Genomic DNA, 17,575 nt, shown 5'->3' on the forward strand with positions numbered 1-17,575 from the left:
AATTAGCCAGATGCTATTAACTACGGAGAAACCTATTCCTCACAGGCCCACAATATATTTCAGGCAGCTCCTGTATTCATTCTGTTTTACTCAGTTTCCATACATAGATGAGAAATAACATTAAAACAGTGAGCCTTGAACAGTCTATGATTAAACTTCTCCATTCTAAGCACACTGAAAATCAGTGTCACGTAGTGGACGGAGTGTCTGCCTTAGCTTGAGGAAGATGAGGTTCATATCTTCTCTCTTTACAACCATGAAGGTAGCCTTAGGCAGATTACTACACCCCCCCCACCCTACCTCTCTTACCACACAGGCTTGTTGTTTGTATGAGAGAGAGAAAAAGGCAAACTGAGTATATGCTGCCCTGAACTCCTTGGAGAAATAGTTGGATATGAAATAAGATAAATAAAACTACACTCTCTGGTTTATTTGTTAAGTTTGTTGCATTTAGTCATAGCTCCTTCATGGAGGATACGACTACTAGTCACGATGGCCATATGCTACCTCCAGGATCAGGTAAGCATGCCTCTGATTAACAGTATGGTGAACAACAGCAGGAGAGGGTGACTCTCCTCATGTTCTGTTTGTAGGTTTCCTAGAAGGACCTGATTGGCTTCAGTGGGGAAAAAAGGATGCTGGTTTAGATAGGCCTCTGGTCCAGCAGGGCAGCCATCGAGTTCACTGGAGAATACTGCATTGGCCCCATAGGCGCCGACTCCATGGGGCTTGAGGGGGCTTGAGCCCCCTCAAAAAAAATTTTGGGGGGGCTCAGCCCCCCCAATAATCTCGGGCGCCGCCGCCGTCCCCCGCCTCCTCCCCACCTGCTCCCTCGCCAGCCAGCCAGCCGCGCGCCCTAGCCGGAGAGCCCCGGCCGTCCCCCGCGAGATTAGGGAATCCCCGGGGGCGGGGGCTCCTGCCTCTAGCCCCAGGTTTCCCGCATATCAGCTGTTCCGGAGCTGATAAATAGGCAGCAGCACGCTCTCCCCTATTCGCTCACGAGGGGGCGGCGCCACTTTATTTGCATATTCATGAGCTTATTTGCATATTCATGAGCTTATTTACATTTCACGAGCTTTCCCGGGCCCCCCCAATATTTTTTATAAGTCCGCGTCCCTGATTGGCCCACATGGTTATAGTTCAAAAAACTCTGCATCCTTTATACCAGATATTACCATCAGAACATATTATAGCCTACTGGAAGCTCAATTGTAACAGACCAAAAAAGACAAAAAGGAGACATTCGTTTAAAATAAAGGAAGATTTCACCTGCTAGCTACTGGATCATTTTAGAAAGAGAGAGGGAGCATCCCCTAGTGGACTATAAGTATAAAGCAATATTGAAAGAGTGTTGGTCTGCTAAGATACCAATCTTCGTCACTTATCAAAAGGAATCCATACGAAACCTCACTCATTTTGAAGCCAGCCTAAGCAGTTACTGAGCTTTTGAGTGTTGGCTTTTGTACAGATGTCAGGCGATTAATATTGGGCTTCCATTTGAGCCTGTGTTTAGCACACACATTTCAAGAATCACGGACATGTGGTTTGTTCATATATATCTAAAAGCTGACTGCAAAATAGTTTGCAACAACATACCACTGACTAGCTACTTCTACATATAAAAAGTGTTGACCCTTACATGTGCTATATTTGATGAAGAGAAAGAAATGGATACATCTATTTTTCTTGAGGTCACTGTGGTAAAGGAGACTAATGAATATTAGCCTTTTAGTGCAGCAGCAATTGTGCTTTGAAACTCCCTGCCTATTGACATTAGGCAGGCACCCTTGCTATATTGTTTTGTTGTTGTTTAGTCGTTTAGTCGTGTCCGACTCTTCGTGACCTCATGGACCAGATCACGCCAGGCACTCCTGTCTTCCACTGCCTCCCGCAGTTTGATCAAACTCATGCTGGTAGCTTCAAGAACACCGTCCAACCACCTCGTCCTCTGTCATCCCCTTCTCCTTGTTTCCTCCATCTTTCCCAACATCAGGGTCTTTTCCTGGGAGTCTGCTCTCCTCATGAGGTGGCCAAAGTATTGGAGCCTCAGCTTCAGGATCTGTCCTTCCAGTGAGCACTCAGGGCTGATTTCCTTAAGAATGGATAGCTTTGATCTTCTTGCAGTCCATGGGACTCTCAAGAGTCTCCTCCAGCACCATAATTCAAAAGCATCAATTCTATTGTTTTAGATGCCTGCTAAAACCTTCTTTCTTTCTTTAATTTATTTATTGAATTTATATACTGCCCTATACCCGGAGGTCTCAGGGCTGTTCACAGAAAAGATCATAATATATAAAATCAAAATAATAATAGCAAGTCTACCCAGATGTATAACAATTTAGCCATCTATGTTTGTTTTAAACATAGATTTTTTTGTCTTTTATTGATGTTTATCTTATGTAAACTTTTTTTGAACAGTTTTGCATTTTTTAGCTGTGTTTTATCAATAATTTTATTTTGTGCACTGCTTAGAATTTTATGATTAAGCAGCACGCAAGGTTTTCAAAATAAAAATAAAATATTGCAACATGACCTCCTGTTTTTTCCATACATACATACCAGGGTGTTGCACATAGCATAAGAGGTAAAGGTAAAGGGACCCCTGACATAGGTGGGATAAAATTTGCTGCCCTTTACAGCAACAGGTTTCTTCCCACTATATCTCCTTATGCTGGTTTTGATATTGGGAGACACCTTGAAATAGTGCAGTAAGCTGTGGTTAAACTGTGACCTTGTCCAAGTTGGAGAGGACAGCACTCAAACACCCATCATCTCTGACCATTGCTGGCAGGGGCTGCAGGGAGTTGCAGGCCAAACGGCATCCATCAGGCCACAAGTTAGCCATCCCTGATCTAAGGAGCATAAATAACCAGCATCATGTCTTTGCTGAACGCAACAGATCTGGTTCCTATTTACAACTAGATGGACTCACTAGAATCAAAGACCTAGGAGAGCAACTACATATCACAACAACCTCGCTGCATATAATACACCAAGTGCCTCAGGCTGCAGCCCTACACATGCTTAAAGGTAAAGGGACCCCTGACAGTTAAGTCCAGTCGCGAATGACTCTGGGGTTGCGGCACTCATCTTGCTTTACTGGCCGAGGGAGCCGGCGTTTGTCCGCTCCACAAACAGTTTTTCCGGGTCATGTGGCCAGCATGACTAAGCCGCTTCTGGCCGTTTACCTTCCCGCAGGAGCAGTACCTATTTATCTACTTGCACTGGCGTGCTTTTGAACTGCTAGGTTGGCAGGAGCTGGGACAGAGCAACAGGAGCTCACCCCATTGTGGGGATTCGAACCGCCGACCTTTTGATCAGCAAGCCCAAAAGGCTCAGCGGTTTAGACTACAGCGCCACCCAGTTCCTCCATGCTTACATGGAGGTAAATCCAACAGAACACAATGGGACCTAACTCCTATTTAACATTTTACAGCGGATCACTTTGCATTTGCCTGTCCTTCCCACACGTCCGGAAAAGTTGCTATCCTTATTTAGAGGATCTCTGCACCGCCTTTAAATTTCCGATCCTCCCCAATGGAGCTATTGGAACCCCACTTTATTGGGTAGCAACAACAGCTCTGTATCCTCAGCTGCTATAAACTGCTGCAACCTCAAGATTGTTAGGTCTTCAGCGGATATTCACTGAAGACAGGGTTTTCATAACTGTGACTGAAAAGCTCAAGCAGGCAGCTGGAAGGGATAGCTAAGGCTGCGGGGAAGCCTGGATGGGAAAGCAGATAGTTTAGGAAAACGGACCCTTTCTTTGGCCAGTGTGAAGAAGCGTCTTCCTGCGCATTATGAAAGCTCATGAAACATGCCACGCCAGTGATCAACGTGCAACAGCAGGCCTGAGGCTCCTTTACTCTCGCTATAACAAAAAAAATCAGAATCTGTTAGTTGATTTCTGGGCAATTTGAAGTAAACCAGTTTGGTTTTTTCCCCTCCCAATTGTTTAACAATGATCACCAAAAACTTCCTCAACTTATACTACTGGGATTTGTCGGGGCTCCACATGGGCGATTGTATGTGTGGAGCGACTGTGTGCTCAGTTCAGTTCTGGTACTCAAACGAACCCCTGGTCTCGGAGTGGTTTAAGCGTCTGCCTCTCGCACCCAGGTCTGGTTATCGGAAAACAAAGTCGATTCCACAAGCCTGAAGTTTGCCTGCTCCTGGGTTCCTGTATCAGCGCCATCCAGCTCCACTTTAAACGTGTTTAATTCACGTGTCAAGTCAAGTTCAACTGGGCTTACTTCTTAGAGCTCCCAGGAACCTTCCTCACTCCACCCCAGAGTGGCGAGCCCACAATAGTGCGATCCGATAGGTGCCCAAGTAAATCCCACTGACTTTATTGAGGCTAGCTCGGTGTGCACTGAATAGCAGCCTCAGTAAGTGTAATACTTAGGACACCCCCCCCACACACACACACCCCGCAAAGTAGCTACAGAAGAAAAAGGAACGCACTTTGGAAAAGGTCCATTTTCTCCCACTCGGAACCTGAACGAAAGTTCCTACACGACTTGTTACAGGACTCCATTCCCTGGCAAAAGTGCGCAATGCGATCCCAGGCTCTCGGGGGCATTAGAGGCCTGGTTTCCCCGTTCGCCCCCCCCCCCCCGCCTCCACCTGTGGCTGGGATTTTTACAGTTGTGGAACTCCTTCCTGCGATTAGAATTGGTTGGTTGGCTGCAGGTTAGCGATCGTGCGCACCGGTGTGTCCCCTCCCCCTCCGCCCATATCTAATTTACACACAGAAAGAAATGCCGCGCTAGCGCAAATTGGATTTTAAATGTACATCATCGCTGCCTTCGGGGGTCCAGGTGTCTCCTGTCTGCGAATCGGTCACATGGGTATATTCGGAATAGAGGCGACTCAGTCACAGCGACTGCAGTGCGAAAGTTCTAACTGGAATGAATAGTGACCCGCCCGCTTAGCGACCTGCTCGGCTCTTATTAGACGCCCGTCGCTGGTGTTGGCGTCGAAGCCATAGAAGCAAACAGGAGAGAGGTGATCTCCATTCTGACGGGGAGCTGGCGGGGGCGAGACGCAGAAAACTGGCGTGGCGAGGAGAAGGAGCTGGCTTCGGTCAGATATAATCAGAAATAATCTGAAGATGCCTCTTCTTTTCTCACCCCCACCTTTTCAAAATCCTGCCTGCCGTTTGTCCGAAAGGGGGATAGGTATCCTCACAATCCCACAGAAGGTAAAGCCATTAAGTGGGAACGTTTACAAGAACGCTTTCATCTTTTCTTATCTTTTTTCCTTTCTTTTAAAGAGCTGGTGGAAGGGTAAACCTGGTTTATTTTAAGCCACAACACTTCTCAAATCAGAGGAAACTGATATCGAAAGAAATAAAAGGCACAAACCGTAGTCCCCGGATTTCAATGCAAGGCGTTTTAAAACCCTGGCTTGATTTGTTGCAAGTGAGTTTCTAAAATTTATTTCGCTTTGGCTGGGTCGTGCTCCTACGGGAGGAAAAGCACACTCGTGCCCCTGAAATCGTTAGCGCACGTCGGTTCATGAACGGAATCGGGGACATTAACAGAGAACTCTGAGATAAACGATTTTTTGTGAAGCAACACACACACACTATCATTAACACCTGATATTACAAATTCAGATCACCACCTCCCAACAAAGTAAAATAAAATAAAAAGCATAGGAACGTGAAACAAAACGAAATAGTTCCATAACACGATTACTTCGATGGGAAAGTCCAGCAGAAGCCCTTTCCAAACGGTGAAAAATGTTATTTAAGCATTTAGAGGAGAAAACCATTCTCCTAGAACGTCTTCACAAACCAATCAACATAATTGCCGCGTTATTTATTTTATGATCCCTGAAAAACCCCAGATTACGATCTCTCTCTCACACTCTTGTAACAGTAAGGGTCCCCCCCCCCACCTTTCGCTATATATTTGGATTGTACAGTATGTAACTTCTTGAACGGATGGTTAATATAGATCGTTGATTACTTGTGGAGAGAGAAAATAACAGCCTCGAACAAAACCAAAAACCAAAACACAAACTATTAAACTGGCAAACACCCCCTCCTTATTACATATCTGCCTTTATGCGTTTCGCAAATGACCCAAGGAGCCCGTGCAGCACTTTTTAAACGAATTAAAACCATGGCGCGATCCTTTTTCAAGAATGCCATCTGGGCAAGTGAGAGCGGGAGATCTCACGCAGAAAATAAAGTTTTGCATTAAAGCGAAGCGCATGTGACACCCCCCCCCCGCCGCCCGCTCCCCCTCGAGGCTCTCTCTCGGACGGCTGCTGTTTGACATTTGCAGCCACTTTCCCCCAGCCTTTTGCCGGACAGGGGCTTTCGCCGCCGTCCAATCCGGGCGAGGCTCCCTCTCCCCTCCCTCCCCTCCCGCCCCCTGCGAGACCCCGGCGACTGGCTCGGCGAGGCCGAGGGATAGGCCAGCAGGTGGAGCAGAGGTGGCCTCGGAGCAATGCCCACCCCCACTTCTGGGATAAATAGAGCGGTTTGGATGGCATCCGCGACGGGCATTTCGCTTTCCCCATGGCAGGCTGAGCAGAGCAAGGGGGAAAGGGGGGCCAAGAGTGAATGAAGCCCCCTTTCACAGCAAGCCAGCGCCTCCCTCTCCTGTCTGACCCGGGAAAAGAAGCGCACCGACGTCTGGCTCTGCTGGAGTCGTCAGGATTGAAGCCCGCTCGCCCCCTCGGGGTTCTTTGAAGCCAGGCGCTGAGCTCAGGAGTGGACAATCCGCCCCCCGCCTTTCTCGTCCTCTCTTTCTCTCGCTCTCCCTCCTTCCAGCCTCTGTGGAGTCATTCCTCCTCCGCCGCCTGCGCCCATGGACGTGCTAGGCCACATGGAGATCACCGACGGCTCGCTCTGCTCCTTCTCGGCCGCCGATGACTTCTACGACGACCCCTGCTTCAACACGTCGGACATGCACTTCTTCGAGGACCTGGACCCCCGGCTGGTGCACGTGGGGGGCCTGCTGAAGGCCGACGAGCACGGCCACCACCACGGCCACGAGGACGAGCACATCCGCGCGCCCAGCGGGCACCACCAGGCGGGCCGCTGCCTGCTGTGGGCGTGCAAGGCGTGCAAGAGGAAGACCACCAACGCCGACCGCCGCAAGGCGGCCACCATGCGCGAGAGGAGGCGGCTCAGCAAGGTCAACGAGGCCTTCGAGACGCTCAAGCGCTGCACGTCCACCAACCCCAACCAGCGCCTGCCCAAAGTGGAGATCCTGCGCAACGCCATCCGCTACATCGAGAGCCTCCAGGCGCTGCTGCGCGAGCAAGAGGACGCCTACTACCCGGTGCTGGAGCACTACAGCGGCGACTCGGACGCCTCCAGCCCCCGATCCAACTGCTCCGACGGCATGGTGAGTTTCAGGTTTCCGCGCAAACGCAGGCTGTCTGCTTGGGTAGGTGGGCCGCCTTGGGCTTGACTTGGCTCCCATGCCTATGAGAAGCAGGCAGCCCACCGGGGCGATTTCTATCTTTATGATAGCACACACTACACTTGATCTTAGCCAAAAGGCCGAGAAGCGATGATAGCAAAACGGGTATCTCTTAAAAGCCTGTTGGTCATGTAAGTGTTAAAGGTGCAGGAGTTGTGCCTGAAATAGAACGGCCGTTCTAACACTTCGATTTCCTTCTGTGCCATGATCTAGGGAGGGAACGGAGGTGAGACGCTTTCCCCTTTAGCCCAAAGAAGCTTTCTCCTTTGACTTTAGCCAAACCAAGCCCAAGAATCTTACTTTCAGTGTCATGACAAAGCCAAGTCACTACACACCCTGAGCATGCAATGAGTTTTCTCCCACCTCTGAGTAATCACAGTCCCTCATTGGAATGTAGATCAGGAGAACTGGAGGCATCACTTCCTAGAAGGCTTAAGCTCCCCACATCTCTTTTCAAATAAATGAAGGCTTCACCTCTATGCGCACCATCTTCTGGGAGGAAGCACCATTCAGATCAGTGGGTTAAAACACTGAGCATCCTGCTTTTATCACTAGAAGCAGAGAGAAAACTTGTTTTTTTGTACTCTGATTCCCCTGGGAGAAAGGACCACCCTCTTTTAATCTTTGTGTCTTAAGAGTACAGGGAATTTTTTTATTTTTATTTTTGCTACCCTGGAGTAGTCCTGTTTCTCTAGAGAACAGAACATCCTCTGGGTAACATCTTTGTCCACATATTAGCCTTCTGCTGTGCCCTGGTCCCATTGAGTGGTTTCCTTGGCACAGTGTAGGAGATTTCTTCTCTTTCTCTTGGGGATCGTGGTGACATGGCTCCTCCAGTATACTCTCAGGGAATCTGGGATACAAGAGGGAAACTTCTCTCTCTTCTGGTACTATTAGAGTAGATAGACCTAGGTGATCAGAGGAGGGAAAGCAATTTCTTTCTCAGGCCATAATGAACTAGTTAGGCTGCAAGCATAAACCCAAATGAATTCTGCGTAATTCAATTCTCAGTGAATAAGCACTGAATTGGGACACCTAAACCACCACTTTTATTCATTTAGTCATGAACTCTATGAACACAGGCTCCCACTGGGACATACAATTCAATGAATAAAATAATACAATAAAAAGCAATCGGCAACATACAACACTGCAGCACCCATGCAGTTTACTGATCAAACTGTAAACCAAAGAACCATAAATATTGCTCTGTCATTTTGCTGCTACAGAATGACATGAATACTTTTCTGAAGTTCATGTCCCCTTGTCCTCCCAGGGGATAGTGCTCTTGCAAGGAGTACTGTAATGACTTTATGCTTGGAGAAAGAAACAATAGCCTTCTTGCTTGGTTCTGCTGTGATTTCTTGACACTTGGGAAAGAGATACTTACTCGCTTCTATGTAATAAAGTTGGGTTTTTGAGACAGTGGCTGGTAGCATATATCAAGCTCTGATCTCATGCGGCCCTGCAGAAAAGGGGCAGTTGAAAGCAGATGCTTCTATAACCATGGAGTACAACCATCTTTAGAGGGCAGCCATTAAAACGTTTTAGTACACAACCAGTGTTATTTACTATGCAAACCTATACATGAGTGGAACGTGACCTGCTAATCCAGGACTTATTTTATTTCTGAGCAGATATGTGCAAGACTGCAGTTTGTTTGGGGCTATAATGGGACGGATAGGACTGTGGCAAGATATTCAGCGACTGGCTATAGCTAGCGGTGATGTACAAAGCAGTGAGGACCATATCTTGCATTGTGCTAATGGTGGCTAGTGGCCTCATGACAAACTGTGCAGGTGCTAGGTGGTGGAGGAGAAATGCACCAAAGAGAGGCAATGTTTATCTTAGAGAGAGAGAGAGAGAGAGAGAGAGAGAGAGAGAGAGAGAGAGAGGTATTGAGTGGTAACCAACAGCATGCATTAGGGACAGAGGCAGAGAGAGGGACAGAGGCCAGTGCTTAGTACAGGAAGCGGGAGAGATTTAAGTGAAGTGGAATTTGCTACTCAAAAATTACCTGTTGCCTTCTTGTTCCATTGTATTCCTTACAACGGTGAGTGAACAAGCTTCTTCTTTAAATCCCAGCATACTGAGGTGACTGGAGCATTGAGTTTGGATGTGGCAGATATAGATACAGAATCATCCTCAGGTTTATTGGTTCATCTCAGTCCCGGTGCATTCAAAGGGTTGTACATAAGGGGACATAAGTGTAGTCACACATAAGAAGTCATGACAGGAATTTATACAGTTGCTGAATTTGTCGCTTGCCAAATGTAGTAAAGAGCAAATATGTGTTAGAAGCCAAGAGTCTTAAGCATAATGAGGAAACCATAAACAAAGAGGTTCAAGGTTCGTAAAACCCTTTAAGGCAGGCATGGTCAAACTTGGCCCTCCAGCTGTTTTGGGACTGCAATTCCCATCATCCCTGGTCCTGTTAGTTAGGGATGGTGGGAGTTGTAGTCCCCAAACAGCTGGGGTTTAGTCCATGCCTGCGTAAGGTGACTTTCTTCCCCTTTTCATTTAAAGGGCTGGATTGTTATACGTGTGTTTCCTGGAGCAGACACATAAAGTGTGAATGACATGTGTGCACCCTTAAGCACTCCTATACACATTTGGACACCTGGTAGCCCTGATCGTATTTCTGACCTAATGTCTTGGTTTTGTTTCCAGCTGGATTACAGTGGACCCCCTTGCAGCTCCCGCAGAAGGAATAGCTATGACAGTAGCTACTATACAGAAACACTAAATGGTAAGTATCTGCCTCGTAAGAAATACGTTATTCTATATTATGCTCTCCAAACACAGGATACACTCACAGACTTTGTTCTCCTTTTTACCCATGTGTGGGTATTCTGAGGCTCGTTTTTTAAATTTCAAATATTATTATTATTACTTTTACTACTCTGATCATTATTACTATTATTATTTTGATGGATGCCTTTTAACGTAACTTGTACATTACATTTTTTAAATTATAGACCACAATCTTCTTTTTTAAAAAAATGGCAATTGGACTGAAACTTTAAAACTATTGAGTGCTTTTTTTTCCTTCAAAGGCCATTGTACAACTTATATTAATCTTTATTTATTGTTGTGTTTGCTTATTACTTTTTCACCTCACCTTTCCTCCCAAAGGCAGTCCACAGTGCCATACATGAAATCCAACATAATAACAGAATAAAACACTAAAGAACTCATATATAAAAACTGTAATAAAACAATGATACACGGTCCAGCATTCAGAGTTTTGAAAACAGCAGCCCCAATCGCCCTTCACAGAAGGCTTGGGGGGGCAGTGTTTTTTTAGCTTTTGGCAAGAAGATGCTATCTATGTGGAGGAAGGTTTTTTTTGGGGGGGGTGCCACAGACAAGGTGGCAGCTGTGGGCAGGATGGCAAGTGAGCCCTCCCCCTTATTAATAAAGAAACCTTTTAAATAACTCATTTGGCTTTTAATTTCCATTGACACCTCTTAGAACTGTACGAGGCCTGTTGATTCAGATATGAATAGGTGTGTGTTGTTGTGAGTGGGGACCCTATGGCAAAACAGTTTCTCCTTGGTACTGCTTCTGAGACTCCCTGATCTCCTTGTCCTCAGATTCAAAGCAAGGGAAGAGTTCGGTCATTTCCAGCCTAGATTGCTTGTCGAGCATCGTGGAGAGGATTTCGACGGACAGCACTGCCTGTGCCAGCCTGTCCACGGTCGAAAGTGGAACCGAGGGGAGCCCCTGCTCACTCCAGGAAGGGGCTAGCCTGAGCGACCCTGCAGCCCAAATCTCCTCTCCAGCTACCTGCACCCCTCTCCCTCAGGACAATGTCAGCAGCAGCAGCAGCAGCAGCAACCCCATCTACCAAGTGCTATAAAGCCATAGGGGACAGAAACTGCCAACAGGAGTGGATCTCAGCCAATACACTTAAGCCTGCCTTCTGAAGATCGAAAAAGACAGTACTTGTGGGTTTTTGGTTTTCCTTACCAGTTTTAATCTGTATCTAATGATTCCAAGCTTGCATTACTTCAAAATACACTTATTTATTGGTTATAAACGAAAGCTATTTGTATATAGAAGAACTTTAGAATTGCATACCATGAAATGGCTAATGTTGAATCTGTGCTTTTAAAAAGGGGTATCCTTAAGTTTGAGGGTCTTCTCAGATCCTGTGAGGAATAAACTCTTGAGGCGAACCTGCACAAAGGTTGCTTAACTACCACTGATTTCAGTCTGACTTGGCCTACAATCCTACGTCCACTGACGTGGGGTTAAGCCCATGTAAGTAACTCAGTGGGACTTCCTTCTGAGGAGGCATGCATAGGATTGCACTGTTAAGCAACCTAAGGCTGCACTCTTCTTATACACACTTGCCTGGGAGTAAGCCTCATTGGAATCAGTGGGACCTAATTCCGAGTAGACACATTATAGGATTGCAGCCTTCCTTTCTCCTCAGAAACATAGACATCCACGTATATTTTTTAAAAAAAGGTTGTGGACCATTTTTTAAAATACTTATTTTGTATACTTGTAAATAAGAGCTGCTTTGCAAAAAAAGAGAAAAGATTCAAACAAAACAACCCAAAAAAATTTACGTATTTAATGTTGCTTGGTTTGTCGTGCCAAACTTTAACTTTATATATTTATACAATGTGGATGCTGAGAATGTTTTCAACAGTATTCTAAATAAAGAACCTTATTTATAAAACTGCTGGAGTTATTCTGCCTTTGGTTAAGGAATTTCCTTTTTTATTTTTTAGGTTTTCAGTTTTACAATTACATTATTTTCCATTCTTATACAGTAGTTCTTTTAGACTTCCCACGCAGCATTCCATAACATTTCTTTGTACATCTTGCTTAATTCCTTCACCTTATCTCCCACATTTTCATAACCTTAATATTGTCAACTGTTGGTCACAAGGTATCCCCTACCTGAAATTTATACAGTGGTACCTTGGTTTACAACCATAATCTGTTCCGGAGGTCTGGTTGTAAACCAAAACAGGTTGTAACCCAAGGCGCGCTTTCTCCAATGGGGCCTCCCCCCCAAAAAAAATTGGTTGTAATATTTAAAAAAATGGGTTGTAATTATTTTTTTTAAAGGGACACACACTTCAGGGTTTGACGTGGTTGTAATCCAAAATGGTTGTAATCCAAAGCAGTTGCAAACCAAGATACCACTGCATTTGAGATCAATTTTTTCTAAATACTCCCCTAGATACTTCCACTCACTCCTCGTCAGTTTGTCTCTTGATTTCTTATTTTAGATGGCATACTTGCAAGCTCTGCATATTCAGTTAATTTATTTAACAATTGTTCTTTTCCTGGAGTCTCTCTTTGTTTCCAATATCTTGTGCATACTATCCTCGCAGCTGTTGCGGGCCTTTGTGGTAACTCATTCCCAAGAATACCTAGAAGGAATTCTTCCGGTTTCTTGGGGAATGTGAGTTAAACTTTTTTACACCATTTCCCAAAATTCCTTTGCCCGGATGCATTTGCACCATAAATGAATCTGTGTCTAGGCATTTCCAACAAAGTTTTGAACCTCTTTTGTACATTTTGGCCCATTTAACCGGTGTCAAATACCATCTATACATGCAGAGAAGTTCGCTGTTGAATTCCATAATTTTTCCTACATAACAATTTCAATATTATGCCCAATATCAATGGCCAATTTTATCCTTGCCTCCTTTATGAGTTCATCTTTGGTCTCCCATTCTAACAATAATTTATATATTTTTGAGATTAGTTTTTTGTTGGGCCCCAAATCACTTTTTTCAAATTCTGAAGCTTCTTGAATGAATCCTCTTTCTTTATCTTTTCTAAACATCTCCTTTGTTTGAAAATATCGAAACCAGTCAGGTATCCAGATAGGTATCTTTTGCCTATCTCTTAGTTTTATATTGCCCTCTTTGTATTAAAGGATGTCTTTATACTTTCCCCAAGTCCTATCCATATTTAACCCTTTTACTGCAACTGCTTCTACCAGTGAAATCCAACCGGAAGTCAGTCTTTCTAGGATATCTTTATGTCTCATCCAGACCTTATATAAACTTCTTCTAATCGCATGATCATAAAAACCCTTGTGAACCTTAGTTTTTTTGTACTATAGCTACACATGCCACCCATAAATCAGATTGGTCTCTTCTAAAACCAATACATTCACATCCTTCAGTTCTATCCATTCTTTCACGCAGCTTAGACAGGTTGCTAAAAATTTCAGATCTGGGAAAGCAACCCATCCCCTTTGCTTTTCATCTATTAATATTTTATTTTTATCCTTGTTTTTTTCTTTTGCCATAGGAAGTTTAATATATCTTTTTTTCCATTTTGTAAAGCAGTTGGAGTTGGATATTACAGGTAATGATTGAAATAAAAATATCATTTGGGGCAGGACATTCATTTTAATTGCAGATCTCCTGCCCAGAAAAGACAGGTTCAGGCACTCCCATTTTTGAAAGTCTTTTTTCATTTCAGTCCACACTCTGTTATAGTTGTCTTGAAATAAGTTCAGATTTTCAGATGCAATCCAGACTCCTAAATATTTAATTCTCTTTCCCACTTTGATTCCTAAGTCATTTCCCAATTCTTTCTTTCTTTGGTTATTTATATTCTGAGTTAGCATTTTATTTCTCTCTTTATTAGTATAAAATCCCACCAGGTTGCTGAATGTTATAATAACTTCCAAGATCGTTGGTAGGCTTTCTGAAGAATTCTCTACCGTTATAACTACACCGTCTGCAAAGGATTTAAATGTATATATTCTCTGTCCTATCCATATGTCCTTTATTCTCTCTTCCTCCCTTATCTTTCTTGCAGGTACTTCCAATACCAGATTAAACAATACAGTGGTACCTCTGGTTATGTACTTAATTCGTTTCGGAGGTCCGTTCTTAACCTGAAGGGGCACCCTTGTCTAGTACCTTTTAAAACTTGAAATTCTGAGAATGTTTTCAACAGTATTCTAAATAAAGAACCTTATTTATAAAACTGCTGGAGTTATTCTGCCTTTGGTTAGGGAATTTCCCCGTTGCTTTCAGTACAGTGTTAGCAAATGCACTTCTCATTCAGTGAAGAATATTCGCTCTCCCTATATAAGAATAAGGTGAATTACAGTGCAATTCTACTTCAAAGTAAATTCAGTTGACTTCAATGGGACTTACACCAAGGTGTAGGAGATTTTAGATGGATTCCATCCTTCTCTCATGGATGATATTGATGGCCATCGGCTAGGAAATCAAGGCTGCGAATTCTCGCTGTGTGTGGCCACAGTCTATAGTACACCATCTTCAAGATAATTTAGTCAAAAGGTATGATGTCATAGAATTGTAGCATTGGAAGCATCTAGTCCAACTCTCTGGTGTGTAGGAATCTCAACAAAAGCATCCACAATAGGTGGTCATTTATTAATAAATTCATTTAAGACTTTTGATAATTCTATTCTCTAATGACATTCTAGGTAACAACCTGGCTGCAGTTCGATCCATACAATGTTTTTGCTAATGGCTGTAGAGCAGGAGGTGCTAACCAGATGTTGCCTTCCAGATGTTGCTGAACTACAGCTCCCTTCATCCCTGGCCAATGGCATGCTTTTGCCAAATATATGCATTTTTTTTGTAAACACAGGTTAGTTAGAAAACTGCATCACAAAATTTGGATACGTGTGAATTTCAAAGGATGGTTATGTTTTCGGTTCTCATATTGTTTTGGAAAGTGCAAGTTTGATAAATTCTGATTTAAATGCAAACCAAATGGAATATCTCGCCCATCCCTACTTCAAATTGCAGAGCCCCTTTCACCGATGTGCTGCTTTTGTGTGAGTTGGCACAGAAGTTAACACTGAGGACCTTTTGAAGCATATTGGGCTTCTTACTCATGAGCAGATGATATACAATAGAGATGGAGCTCTTTTAAAGTTCTTCAATACTATGAGAATCTTTCCTTTTTTTGTTTCGTTTTGGGTAATTATCAAGCTCTGGAGACTTTTTCTATTGTTGCTTGTGTGTGTTCTGTGTAAATAAATATCTGTCATTTTGTAAGTGAGATAAATGTTTGAGGGTCACCACATATTATTGTTGTTTTCTTGATTATTATTTTTACCATAGCTACATGTTACTTTAATCACTTTAAATGTATGAAGTATTTTAAACTCCTTCTTCAACTGAAAAAGGCCCCCAGAGTAGCTTACCATGATCAGGACTAAGATGGTCCCTGCCCTTAGGCTTACAATCTAAAAGGCCCGGCACAAAAGGAACAGGAATTGGGAGGGAGGAGGAAAATAAGGAAACACAGGCACTAGTTCTTAGTTCAGAGTTCTTTCTTATCATTGTTAACAGGGAGGGTAAGCAACATCTCTGCAGATTCGTCTTCTCTGGCCAATGGATGTTGCCAGGTTGGCATCTTCCTTGCCATGACATTATAATATATTTGTACTTTCTTACGAGGAATTGGACAGAAATTGCAGCAAAATTTTGATTCACCGCCTTTGGTCGCTTTTTTAATTTTACACTACCGCTTACTGAAAGCAAGTAAAATTGCAGCACGTGAAGCTGAAGCCCTGAAACTCTCAGTCAGAATATTTGTGTTCGACAATGAACACCCTGTTCCACAAGTATTCCCGGATATTGAATTTCAACGATTTATTTTAGCAACCTAAGTTTCCACAGCCTGGTTCTAATGTTACAACAGAGACCACGCATGCATTTAACACATCCCAAAATAGGCCCATTAAAACACATACACAAGGGCTGCTTCATTTGTCACACACACACACACAGAGAGAGAGAGAGAGAGAGAGAGAGAGAGAGAGAGAGAGAGAAGTATGTACAATGTAACATTACAATGCCAGGTAATTATTATAAGGATACTCAAATGGTCAGTCGAACCACCACATGGCTGTATCAGGCAGCTAGGTTCCAACTCCATCTCAGCCTCTTCCTTCCTTCCAGCTACCAACTGACATTGATGAGACATCAGAGTAAGGAATGATTCCAAGGTGCCTAGAACCAAAACCCAACCAAGAATCCTCTCCTATTGTACTTTAAATGCCATCCACTGCTTTGGGAGCTGTTCGCGGTGGAGGGAGCGGAAACAACTTCTGTTCTCTCAGGTAATGTGAACACACCCCAAGTCTTCAGGAACCAGCAGAAAACCCATCTAAACCATGAGAGTTGGCAACCTGTTGTTATTATTTTTCACACTGAGGGTTGTTTTCAAGCAGCTGTGCCCTTTCCCAGTAGCTCCCAGTTTCACCCCTGCTGCCGCGTGGCAAAAAAGGAGAGAGCAGGCAGGTTGAGTTCAGTCCATGATATTTTAATAATCGCCTAAATAAAGTGTTTTAAGCTTAGTACGGCAGATTAGTCAACTTGAGAGGCTGCGGTAACACTTGGAACCTTCCTGGTAACAGATTTAGCAGCGGGGTTTATCCTCACATTTTTTTCCCAAAGGTCAAGAATGCTGTCATATTCTGTATGAGTATGATTGAAGCTCAAACCAGGGTAGTCATTTATGTAAGCTAAAGCAGATGATGTCGGTGTCACTGAAATGTAGTGTCAGTAGATAAGCAAATGATGAGCATAGTTAATGCGGAGTGCTATTTAGAGTGTACTGTATCAGAAAATCTGAAAGTCCCTAAAACTATAAGTACAGCAGGATCATCCCCTACCAATCCCACAAATAGTGATGACCATTTATTCATTTATTTTGGCAAGTGCTCAACAAATGAAGTCCAGAGGCAGTGCAATAGACAGCTCACTTCACCTCCACGCCTTGGTGTGGTTTTTGCTCCCAATCTATGAACTAGGGAACATCAGGCTTTAGCAGGGGGAGAGCAGGGAATCTGAGCTACTCCACTGGCTTCGCTGAGACAACAGCCCCATTTGGCTCCTGTTTCCAGTTCACACTGCCATTATAAAAGTACTAAAATAAAACTTTAAGAACTGGAGTCTGTTTGCCTCTTTTTACTTCATCTCCTTTTCATTTTAGGTGTTGTGTCTTTTAGACACTAAGCTTGTGAACAGAGACTATGTTGCTTTCTATGGATTATGATCAAACCTTTTCAGCTGAAGAGCAGGGTAAAAAGTATTTAAACAAATAAAAAGAACAGCTAATATGCTGGAGAGGTGGGAAACAGTATTGACCGGACT

At 43.9% G+C, this 17,575-nt stretch overlaps 1 protein-coding gene across 1 annotated transcript; it reads left to right on the forward strand.

Moving 5' to 3' along the window:
* The first annotated feature begins 6,485 nt into the window (after positions 1-6,485).
* MYOD1 (myogenic differentiation 1) lies at positions 6,486-15,497 on the forward strand. The gene is made up of 3 exons (XM_082192615.1): positions 6,486-7,367; positions 10,116-10,194; positions 11,042-15,497. Exons 1-3 carry the CDS (start codon positions 6,825-6,827, stop codon positions 11,305-11,307), a joined length of 888 nt encoding a protein of 295 aa, XP_082048741.1. The 5' UTR covers positions 6,486-6,824; the 3' UTR covers positions 11,308-15,497.
* Positions 15,498-17,575: the final 2,078 nt, after the last annotated feature.

This window comes from Podarcis vaucheri, assembly GCF_965113315.1.
Source record: "Podarcis vaucheri genome assembly, chromosome: 1".
Classification (NCBI taxonomy): domain Eukaryota; kingdom Metazoa; phylum Chordata; class Lepidosauria; order Squamata; family Lacertidae; genus Podarcis; species Podarcis vaucheri.

Bases quoted from the DNA above. Each gene is read 5' to 3' on its own strand.
- MYOD1 (XM_082192615.1), top strand. From the start codon at position 6,825: ATGGACGTGCTAGGCCACATGGAGATCACCGACGGCTCGCTCTGCTCC. The intron at 7,368-10,115 runs GTGAGTTTCAGG...TTTTGTTTCCAG, and splicing joins CCAACTGCTCCGACGGCATG to CTGGATTACAGTGGACCCCC. The intron at 10,195-11,041 runs GTAAGTATCTGC...CCTTGTCCTCAG, and splicing joins CTATACAGAAACACTAAATG to ATTCAAAGCAAGGGAAGAGT.